Below are 12205 nucleotides of genomic sequence, written 5' to 3'. Positions count from 1 at the left end.
GGCTTGTTAAATTTGCACTCAGATTCCATCATGCACATCATATACCTGCAGCTTATTTTACCTTCTCCACATTCGGACTAATTTAACGTATTAGTGATGAAAGGAAGGAGGTTGACATCCTGACTCTTGAGACCAAGGGAGTCGGGAAGACTAGGAAGAAGTCAGCAGATAAAAGTATAAAATTAAATCCAAAATAGCACTGTAGTGTCATTAGAAGACACAACTATGCAACTCGTTAATCTCGTCTTCTAATTCATGTATTTGTGCCTAAAAATATGTACTAGCAGCGCCCTGTAGGTAGGGCCCTGCTCTAGGTGTAAGAATAATGCTGAACAACACAGAGAAGGAAGCTATTCTCAGAGCGTCATGAACTAATGAGGAAGACAGACATTAAATTAAGGAATAGACGACAAATTACATTAGTGATAGGACGTCCCAAGAAACACAGGTGCGCATTGCCAGGATGGTGCACGACCCTTGTGTATGCCTCATGGAAGCCCTCCCTGACAAGGGTGTATTTACGATGACATCAAACCTTTAGGCAGGAATTTTAAATGCACTCATGGAATTCATTAAAAAGAAAGTATTTTTTCATCACAGGTTGAGTGAGGTTCCACTGCCACTGTTAGATTCTCTTGCAGCAAATATGTTCGCAGTGTGTCTCCATTAAGATCTCGTTGCCACAAGACTCTCAACAGGTGAATGGCAGATTACTTTTGGCAGCCCAACTGCCCTGTGGTTTCTACCCTCCCGCTCCGCCCTGCCCACTTTGAGAAGGTAGCCTTGTGTGGTAGGTCGCCATGTCAGAGTTGGTGAGCTGTTGAAAATAGGTCCGGCTACCAACTGCACATATCCTGCTCATTCTAAGAAAGAGTCAGTAAGGGGAAACTGAAGTGCAAATGACTTTTCCTTCTTATTTTAGATGGGTTATGTCGTACCTGAGGGTGGAAGGCTTCTTGCTGATTGGTTTTCTTCCCAAAACTAGGTTTAAGTTAACCATGGCCTTTATTTAGTGTCATGTTTTTTACTTAAAAGCATTTATTCAAACTTCTGAAAAACAAAGCGTTCAATATTGTGAGATTGTACAGCTGCAAATGATTAATGATATAAGTCTCAGCACTTTATAAAGTGTCTTAACGCCGAAGAGATTTATACAGTGTGGAATGGCAGTGGTGCTTCGATGTGAGAATAGGTAATCAATACCTCGAAGCTTGGAAAAGTGTTCTATTTCCTCCACTAATGACATAGGGGTTTTTGCAAGGCAAGGGTGTCTGGAGCATGAAGCACTCCAACGAAAAATTAATTTAAAATCTGAAGTGGAAGATCAGTTTCAATTAAAATTGCACTTGAATGTACATTGGGTAGAAGTGTGAAAGCAAGCATGTAGTCGGCTTAAATCTTCAGATTGTTACCAGTGAATAAATGAATCCCACTGGTACGAACCCTGGTTATATTTTTATAGAGTGCTAAATTATATTTCACCCATGTCTAGAGGGTTTTGAGAAATAATATGAATGGAAAGTACTTTTCAGAGGTTGCAGAGTACTTTTCTTTATTAGTAGGACAATTATAAGGAGTCTGTGTTTTTACAAATGACAGCTTGCATTCTTATTTCTTTGGAGTCATACATGTTTGGATTTATTTTACTGTGCATTTTTTTCCATCGAGTATAATTTTATCGTACTAGGGAGTTTCTAAAACTCAACACACACACACACACACACACACACACACACACACACATGATATTAAAACACTAGTTACCAGGGGCGCCTTGGTGGCTCAGTTGGTTAAGCATCTGCCTTCGGCTCAGGTCATGATCCCAGGGTCCTGGGATGGAGCTCAGCCCTGGGGCTCTCTACTCAGCAGGGAGCCTGTGTCTCCCTTTCCCTTTGCCTGTGGCTCCCCCTGCTTGTGTGCTCTCTCTCTCTCTGTCAAATGAATAAATAAAATTTTGGGACGCCTGGGTGGCTCAGTTGGTTAATCATCTGCCTTCAGCTCAGGTCATAATCCTGGGGTCCTGGGATCAAGTCCTGCATTGGCCTCCCTGCTCAGTGGGGAGCCTGCTTCTCCCTCTGCTTCTGCCGCTCCCCCTGTTCATGCACTCATTCTCTCTCTGACAAATAAATAAATAAATCTTTAAAAATAAATAAATAAATAAAATCTTTTAAAAAATAAGATAAAACGTTAGTTTCCATAATTTGAACATAGAGGCTCATGAGACACATCAACAATCACTTTATTTATCTGGAAGAAAATTTAAAGAATGGACAGGAAAATTGGAGCCGTTCCTTATGTCCCCTTTCGCCTCCTTTTTTGCTTCAAATGTAATGATGCAAGATGAAAATAAAGTTTGGCTAGAATATATGCAAATGCACACTCTGTTCCTTTATGACTCATCAGAGTCTTAGGGAATTTGACCAAGAGGTGAAGAAACATGAGTGAAAAGCCCTTGATGTTTCTTCTTTTAGTAAGGAGTCTTACAGTCAAGAAAATGGTGATGTTAACTTTTTCTAGGAAGCCTTATGACACTTGTAAATGATTTTGAAAAGTGCCCTGAGGTTGCTAAACCTTTGCCAAGCAGTGAGCATGTTCTTTCTGATAATCTCTTTTTATCCTACTGTTTGGGATGAGAATTAGGGAGAATGACCCAGGCCAAGTTATTTGCCAGATAGCAAGAATATGCACCATTTTTAGGGGGTCACATCAATTGCTCTTGTAGCCTTGAAGCTTCTTCCATTACTGAGACTGAAAAGGTGTTCTGTGATTGTCTCTTTTTTCATGGGACCATTGTTTACACCAGCTGTGAACTATATAGGCTTAGGGCGTTGGGAACATTCATGGCCTGTGTGAACATGGCAGTGGGTTGGGCACAGGTGTGTGGGCTTTTATTCAGCAGTAGGGAGACTCTGTGTCTCTGTTCCTCCATCACACAAGGCTAGGTATAGAGTGAGGTACGAAAATACTGGTTGGTGGTGGTTTGGTCTCTTCAGATCACTTTGGCCATTCATCTTCTTCTGTCTGATATGTGAAGAAGTTTAAAGCTGTAAATCTTAGGAATCCATGTATATGTACATATACATATGTATACACATTATACTTTATTGATTAGGAAACCTAAAAATTGTAACGTTTAGACTTATTTCATATCTAATTCTTAAAAAGAGATGTATGTTAATCTTTCTAGTGAAGGATGTTACCTTTCAACGGGCCCTTCTGCTTTGTCATGTCAAGAAGGTTCAAGGCTGGGTGCAGAAAAATCTCAGAGCTTGTAATCAACTTAATAGACATCACCCCCAGATTATTTCATTTCCAAGTAGTGCAGACACGCGGGTGTAGTATGTTTTCTCTGCCTGTGTCTACTTCGTACCCAGTAGGATTCTGCACTGCTGCATTGTCTTTTAGTCTTGCAGCATATATCCCCCCAAAGCCTGTATTTATATGAGAGCTGCATTCAGTCTGCATTTACCTTTATACCTCCATCTCCTATGCCAGGGAGGGATTGAGAAGGGGAGAGGTGGGGCCCCTGGGTGGCTCAGTCGAAAGCGTCTGCCTTCAGCTCAGGTCATGATCCCGGAGTCCTGGGATCAAGCCCCACATCAGGCTCCCTGCTCGGCGGGAGGCCTGCTTCTCCCTCTCCCACTCCCCCTGCTTGTGTTCCCTCTCTCGCCGTGTCTCTCTCTGTCAAATAAATAAATAAAATCTTTAAAAAAAAAAAAAAAAAGAAAAAAGAGAAGGGGAGAGGTGAGTGCCTGAATACGTAAATTTACAAATTCTGGCCAAACTGAAAAATCTTCCACAATTAACCAAAGGAAAACCCTGCCTCATTGCCCCATTATTTGTAATGACTCTCATCCTGTGTTATGGTGCCTTTAATTTTTAATTTTTTTCTTTTTCTAGTTCACAGACTCTTAGGAGCTAATAAGAAAGTTGTGTTTGGTATACCATTGGTAATAGCAAAACATGCCAAACAGAGGAAGGTGTTTTCTTGTGAATAAATGCTTTACTTATTTTGGAAGACTTACTTAGGATTTTTTAAAGATGAGAACAACTCTGACAGCCCTTCTGCTCAGCTTCCTTAATCTGATTACAGATAAAGTAGCAAATGTTTGATTACAAATCAAGAAGCGAAACTATCTTAAGGAACATGTCTTTTCCTCAGTCTTATCGCCCTATCAAGCAAATGGCTTGGATTCATAGTTTTCAACGGACTAACATCTTTGGAGTGGGAACCTGAGGGGAAATGTACCTTCAGAGATACGGCGGTTGGCTTCCTATGTCCTGTTCATTCCATTGCTAACCCTTGGGGCATGAGGATTGAAGTTGTGTTTTCTTTTAACAGGTGCCTATGGCCCTGCGCACTGGGTCACGTCTAGTGTCAGCTGCAAGGGCCGTCACCAGTCTCCCATAGACATTTTAGACCAGCATGCACGGGTCGGCGAAGAGTACCAGGAGCTGCAGCTGGATGGCTTCGACAATGAGTCTTCTAACAAAACCTGGATGAAAAACACAGGGAAAACAGGTAGACTGTGATTTTTTTACTAGTCAGCAGATAATCAATGTGGAATATTTTTGGATATCTCTAGTATTTGCCTTACCCATGATTTGCTCCTTAAGTAGTGCATGTTGTTATGAGGAACATACAGCTGAGTGAGAACTTTGGAATCAGCTAAATTGCTTCAAGAACCAGCCACTTGCTCCCCTAGCTGTGTGATTTGGGGCAAATTACTTAACCACTCTGTGCCTCAGGTTTTAGAAATACAATAAAGATGCATAATAAAATAATATCAGCCTCATAGTGTTGTAAGGATTTAGTGAATCCGTATATGTAAAATGTTTATAGAATGGACTTTCAGAAATCTGCTCTACCCATTATGGTGGCCACTAGCCCCATGGCTATTTAAATTTAACTATTAAGTCAGTAAGTAAGTAAGATTAAAGTTCACTCCCTCAGTTGTAAGAGCCACATATCTTTTTTTGCTTTTCCCCCCGACTTTGTTAGGTTGTCTACGTGCAGTGTTTGAAAGCAGAGGATACACATTCAGATCTTTGTGGAGTTTTTTTGGGGGGAAGTTCACTTGACTTTTATTTAACATTATATAAGTTTAATATATACAATGTGATGATTTGATACATGTTTATATTGCCAAGTGATTATCATAATTAGGTTAGTTAACACTCCCATCACTTCACATCCTCAGTTCCCTCCCTCCCTCCCCCCTTCCTTCCTTTGTTTCTTTTGATGAGAACATTTAAGACATACTTCCTTAGCAGTTTTGAAGAATAAGGTATTGTTGACTATAGTCCCCATGATCTACATCCCCAGAACTTACTTCTCTTAAAATGGACCCTTATATCCTTTGATCACATCTTCCCATTTACTGCATCTTCAGCCCCTGGCAACCACCATTCTACTCTTTGTTTCTATAATTTAGATTCCATATATAAGTGAGAACATGAGTGTTTGTCTTTGTCTGACTTACTTGAGTATAATGCCCTTTAGGGCCACCCATGTTGTCACAAATGGCACAGGATTTCTTTCTTTTTTATGGCTGAATAATATTCCAATATGTATTTTCTTTGGTTATCAGTTGATGGGCACTCAGGTTGTTTCTATGTCTTGGCTATTATGAATAATGCTACAGGGAACATGCGGGTGCAGATACCTCTTCAAGATAGTGATTTCATTTCCTATGCATACACACCCAGAAGTAGAATTGTGGGATCATATGGTAGTTGTATTTTTTGGTATTTTGAGGAGCTGCCATACTCTTTTCTATAGGAGCTGTACCAATTTCCATTCCTAGCAACAGTGTACAAGGGCACCCTTTTCTCCACATCCTCACCAATACTTTTTATTTCTTGTCTTCTTGATAGTAGCCATCCTCACAGGTGTGAGGTGGTATCTCATTGTGGTTTTGATTTGCATTTCCCTGATGGTTAGTGACGTTGAGCACTTTCCATGTACCTATTGGCCATTTGTGTGTCTTTGGAAAAATGCCTATGGTCTTTTGCCAACTTTTAAGCAGGGTTATTTAGGGTTTTGTTGTTGTTGTTTGGGTTTGGGTTTTTTTGGATTTTATAGTGGGTTTTTGTTGTTTTTTGCTACTACGTTACATGAGTTCTTTACATATTTTGGGTATTAAAATCTTTATCACATGTATAGTTTGCAAATTTTTTCTCCTATTCAATAGATTGCCTTTTCATTTTTTAAATTGTTTCTTTTGCTGTGGAGAAAGAAGCTTTTTAGTTCAATGTGGTCTCACTTGTTTGATTTTGCTTGTGTTGCTTGTGCTTTTGGTGTTCTGTCCAAAAAATCATCGCTAAGACCCTTGTCTAGGAGATTTTACCCCATGTTTTCTTCTAGGAGTTTTGTGGTTTCAGGTCATACATTTAAGTCTTTAATTCATTTCAAGTTAATTTTTGTGAGTGATGTAAGGTAGGAGTCCAACTTCGTTCCTTTGCACATGAATATTTAGTTTTCCCAGCACCATTTATTGAAGAGACAGACTGTTCTTTCCCATTGAGTGTTCTTGGCTCTCATGTCAAATATTGGTTGATTGTATATTGTATATGTGTGGGTTTATTTCTGGGCTTTGGATTCTGTTCATTGGTCTGTGTCTGTTGTTAGCCAGTATCACTCTGTTTTTGTTACTATAGCTTCGTGGCATAATTTGAAATGCCTGCAGCTTCATTTTTCTTTCTCAGGATTCTTTTGGCTACTCAGGGTCTTTTGTGGTTCTATAGGAATTTTAGGATTGTTTTTACTGTTTCTGTGAAAAACGCCATTAGAATTTTGATAGGGACTGCATTGAATCTGTAGATCATGGGTAGTATTGTACTAGCCGCGTTTCAAATGCTCGGTAGCCACGTATGGCCAGCAGTTACCATAGTGAGGCAGCCAGACAGAGTACATTCTATCATTGCAAAAAGTTCTGTTGGACAGTTCTGTGCCAAATGCATGAGTGGAAGTAAAATTCTTACCTCCTTGAGTTTTTACTTTAATATTTCCTATTATATTAGGGCACAGAGGAACATGTTCTTGTCCTTAATCAGGCCAGCAACTTGATTCTCCCGCCTTTTTTTTTTACCCCCATCAACCTCACTTGTCTTTTGAAATTTATTAATACAGAGCATCGTATTTTCACCATTGCTAATACAAAGAGCTGCCTCCCTCTTTTTTTTTTTTTTAAGATTTTATTTATTTATTTGAGAGAGAGAGAGAGCACAAGAGGGGGGAGCCGGAGTGGGAGAAGCAGACTCCCTGCTGAGCAGGGAGCCCGATGCGGGACTCGATCCCGGGACCCCAGGATCATGACCTGAGCCTAAGGCAGTCGCTTAACCAACTGAGCCACCCAGGCGTCCGAGCTGCCTCCCTCTTAATCACTATTGTGCAATTATCAGTTTCAGATTGTCCATGGAATTAGAGAACGCCTTGCTGTCCTGCGCTGTCTGATCTGAAAATAAACACAGGGGTGTTATATCTCTGCCTAGTGTTACCTGGGTTTTTATTGGTACTAAATATATTTTTTGTATCTTATTTTTTAACTCTTATAACTCTAACCCATTAAAACAAGCTCACTCTCTTTCTCTCTCTCTTTTTTGAAATGATCCCTTTGTAACCAAGGATGTCACTATAAACCACTCTTCGTAATCCCTTTCAAGAGCCTGGGCTGGCCATAGCCCCCACACTGGGCTAAAATGAGTTCACTGTCAGCCCTTTGGTTTCATTCTTATTATGGGTCACAGAGTTGGCTTTTCTTTTTTGTTTGTTTGTTTAAAAATTTTATTTATTTATTTTAGAAAGAGATAGAGCCCCCACAGCCCGGGGCGGTGTGTGTGGGGGGGGTGGCACAGAGGGAGAAGGAGACAGAAACCCAAGCAGACTCTACTTTGAATGTGGAGCTGGACATGGGGCTCGATCTCACAACCTTAAGATTAGACCTGAGCTGACACCAAGAGTCAGTGCTCAACCAGCTGTGCCACCCAGGCGCCCCAGAGTTGCCTTTTCTTTTGACCTAAGTGGCTGCATGTGCAACTTTGGGAGGATCCATTTTCTTTCTCCAAATAAGCATTTATCTGAGATTATTCAAGGCTGATTGCTTTGGGTTGCCCTGGTTTGTTCGTAGAATTGCTTCTCACTCAGTCAGCACTGTGATTCCTGACTTCAGGCTCTTCTTCGTAATATTCTCATAATCAGTTCTCCTTCTTGCCTCATCACAGGCTACCCTCTCCTGTAACTTGAGTCATCCATCTGGGTAGCTGCTCGGGAAATATGTGTGACTGGTAAGGTTATCTGTACACACTTTTTCACCCCTACCTCTAGTCTCCGATGTAGATTGTACATTTATTGTTACAATTCAGAATTTCTTTACCAGTGGTCCTTCTTTGTATTTCCAATGTGAGCATCCTTTGGAGAACCGTGATGGGAATATTGACTCCCCCCGACAATCTGAATGTGGTGGGCGGGAGTGTTGCCGTACTGGGTGTAATCAGATTGCGGAGCTGAGTACCATCTCAGTGCCACATTCCGGAAGCCTGCCAAAGGCAATTCGCTGGGCTCTCTGATGCGGATTTCTACTTGACTTGCAACGCTTGACAGCCTTCTGCAAAGATAACACGTTTCAGTGACAGCTTTCAGCTTGGTATCTCCAATGACAGGTTTTAGATGAGTGTGGGGTTCACCCAATGCAAGTTGATTCATGACCTTAGTCTTCCAGGAGCTGATTATCAATCTCTGTCACTGTGCTGACTTCCTGGAGTGATCCACAACTTGTTGCGTATCTGTGAGTGTGTGCGCCTAGTTTTAGAGCACAGCCATCCAAATGTGAGCTCATCGCTCTCAGAAATTTCAGAAGTACACCTTTCTGAGAAGCAAGAATAAATCCCCGTTACTTCTCAAATTGTACTTACTATAAATTGGTGACATCATCCTAGATAGACTATATCTCAGATAATCTAAGATGATTCTCTGGGACTTTTCTAAAAAGTGACAACCATGTATATGCAATTTCAAACAAGAACATGGAATTATTTTCTGTTCTCTTAAGTTTCAATGTATGATGGCATAGAAACTTGGGTGCAGAAATCACCCTTTTTCTTCGTTTTCTTCGCTTTTTTTTTTTTTTAATAAGCACAGACCTAGAAACTTCTTTCATCCTGTACTTCTTAAAATGCTAAAGGAGTTCATGAATTTTCCAGTATTTTGGAGAAATGAAGATTCAGTGGCTTTGTTATTATGTATGGATCATATAAATTCAACTGAACAACAATATACATATAGTGCAGGGTGCTGTGTCTAAATTAAGGGTGAGGATTGATAATATCCCCAGTGAATAGTGTTGATAGGTAACTTAGAAAAACACACATATCATCAGCCCTAACTGAAGATGAAATGGACCTATAGGACCTCAACTGGGGAAGGAAGAGACCTCAGAGTGTGAGGAGAAAGTGGCCAGCAGAGGAAAAGCACCAAGTGCTAGAAAAGTCCGAAGATGAAATCCCTTTGCTGCTACTCGTGGCATGCAAAAACATGCCGCAGGAAAGCCTCCACAATTCAGATAATGCATTCATCAATGCATTATCTTTTCATTCTACAGAAATGAAAGAAAGGAAAATAACTTTAGATGAAATCAAATGAGAATTCACAATTCAGTCCTGATCCCAGTATAGCTGTGGGAAGACAAATGCTGCAGAGCCCAAGACCCACGGTACAGGCTCAGGGGAGAAGCTGAGAATCAAAGAAGAGGCAGAGAAAGAATGAAATTCTTCACTGGGGAAAAAGGACCCATGACAGACTCCCAAATATCAGAGGCCAAGTTCTTCACTACTCCTAGTAAATCTGTAAGAAAAGCTCCCCACACTCCAGAAACCTGGCCCAGAAAACCCAAAGTTCCCCAGTCGACCTAAAATCAGAGAGTCAACCAGAAGGAAACATCCAAACTCCCTGAAGAGCTTTTTAAAAATACCCAGGTCCTGACCCCTGTTGCAGCCTTCTCCAAAAGTGAGCCCCGGACTTAAGTGCTTTTTTAAAAGCCTTGACAAGTTTTATGGGTGTATGTTCGTGGGTATAAGAACCTGTACTTTGAAGTAAATCCATTTTTTAAAAATAGTTTTTCTGTGTATCTTCTAATATAATAGAGGAAAAACACAATGCTTCTCATGGTTTTATTATTATTAAAGTATAACATTTGCTTCTGAGTAAACTGTTGGCATTCCAAAAAAATTTTTAAGAGTCTCATGCTCTACCGACTGAGCTAGCTGGGTGCTGGTCCAAAAAAATTTTTTAAAATACAAAACACGCATATCATTGAACTATGGTTTTGCCACATGTTACTTTTTTTGAGGAACTGGACAAAGGGGACACAGGACCATTGTATTATCTCTTACAACTGCACGGGAATCTAGAATTACCAGAAAAATTAAAAGGTTAATTAAAGAAAAACACCACATAAGCCACATGGTCTTTCTTTGTTTCAGTTCTTCATTTTATATTTATCTTGGATACCTAGATGAAGAAAAAAACTTCCTTTTCCTTCTCCATTAAAATTTTTAAGCAACACATGTTTTTTCTCCAAAAGTCCTTTTTTGAAATTTGTTCTTCCAGAAAATAAATTCAGTAGAGAGTATTTATTTTTTGTGATGGAAATTTACAGGTCACTTATCTGTAAAATAGACTGTCTTTTGGATATTAAAATATGAATATAGAAAGTTAATATTTAAAGCAGCCTATTACATACAGACGGTAACTTTCCCATAAAACAGTTCTAATGTTCATATCTGTCTTAACCCCCTGAGAGTGCTATATATCCAAACCAGCATAATCAATAGAGCAAGTTAGTTGTATGTAGCCCACTTCTCGAAAGTTGTCTAAAATATCTTTTTAAGACAGATAGCATCTCTCTTTTTCTTCCTGAGGAACCATAACTGTCTGCGGTGCCACTTCTCATATGATTTCATCTTATTTCCCTTTCTTTCATTTTTGTAGAATGAAAAGATAATGCATTCGTCAAGAACATTTCAAGATAATCTTGCTGTTCCTAGCCTTAACTTCTAGCTAAATGATCAGAATTTAAGACTTAGACGGTGCTTCTGATGTATGTTAATAAGCCATGGGCTCCTATGAATTTTAACTATTTGGAGGGCTTTTGGTGTTTCACTACTTGTTCTTTCCTCCCACACCAAGGACAAATAGTAAAGACATTTGTCATCATGCATTCATTTACTTCCGTTTTCCCACTTTATATATTTGTTCACTATGTGCTTTTTTCTTTGCCTACTTTCTTTTCTGTTTGTCTGCTTATGCCACCGTGCCTGGCATCGATGGATTCAGGAAATCGTTGTTAAATTAATAAAAGAAGATAGATTGCAATAGGCCAAGTATGGAAGCAGCCCAAGTGTCCATCGATAGATGAACAGATAAAGAAGAGGTGGTATATATATACAATGGAATATTATTCAGCCACAAAAAAGAACGAAATCTTACCATTAACAACACGGGTGGAGCTAGAGAGTATAATGCTAAATAAAATAAGTCAGGGAAAGACAGATACCATATGATCTCACTCATTTTTGGAATTTAAGAAACAAAACAAATGAACAAAGAAAGAGACAAATCAAGAAACAGACTCTTGACCTCCCGGGCTGGTGGAGGGGTGGGGGTGGAGGCGGCGAGTTAAATAGGTGATGGGGATTAAGAGCACACTTACAAAGAGCAGTGAGTCATGCATAGAATTGTTGAATCACCTGAAACTAATATAATTCTGTATGTTAACTAGCTGGAATTAAGATAAAAACTTAAAAAATAAAATTTTTCCTATTTCAGAGGTCCAAATTCTTGGGTTCTTTCATCCTGTTACTCTTCAGTCTTGCCTGAACTCTGGAATTCAAGTCAGAGCTATTTCACTGGGTCTGTCTTTAGCTAGATACACTACAAGCTCTTTTTCATATTTGCTCAGCTCCATCTCTTTTCTCTGAATCCCACAGCCCCAGCCCCTATGGTAAAACTAGTTTTGGGGGAGACGGAAGCCAATTATATTCCAATTACATAACCAATGATAATGGGGAAACCAGTGCTATTTTATGTGGGGAGACTTTTTTTTTTTAAGATTTTATTTATTTATTTGACAGAGAGAGACCCAGCGAGAGAGGGAACACAAGCAGGAGGAGTGGGAGAGGGAGAAGCAGGCTCCCCGTGGAGCAGGGA

The 12205-nt window shown here is 39.9% G+C and overlaps 1 protein-coding gene across 5 annotated transcripts in view; it reads left to right on the top strand.

Moving 5' to 3' along the window:
• The window catches only part of PTPRG (protein tyrosine phosphatase receptor type G), a 708308-nt gene that overhangs the window by 414219 nt on the left and 281884 nt on the right, over positions 1-12205 (top strand). For all 5 annotated transcript variants that reach the window (XR_010412329.1, XM_064594267.1, XM_064594259.1 and 2 more), the window contains exon 3: positions 4343-4522. Coding sequence is in view for 4 of the 5 variants with exons in the window: in XM_064594267.1 (XP_064450337.1) it covers positions 4343-4522 (180 nt within the window). In the remaining variant the exon portion in view is untranslated. The remainder of the gene's footprint in view (positions 1-4342; positions 4523-12205) is intronic.

The sequence above is a fragment of the Mirounga angustirostris genome, unplaced genomic scaffold (genome assembly GCF_029215605.1).
Source record: "Mirounga angustirostris isolate CCGP_5_RB_7025 unplaced genomic scaffold, mMirAng1.0.hap1 SCAF_1, whole genome shotgun sequence".
Taxonomy (NCBI): Eukaryota; Metazoa; Chordata; class Mammalia; order Carnivora; family Phocidae; genus Mirounga; species Mirounga angustirostris.
Note: the sequence above shows the minus strand (reverse complement) of the source record. Positions and strands in the feature narration are given on the sequence as shown.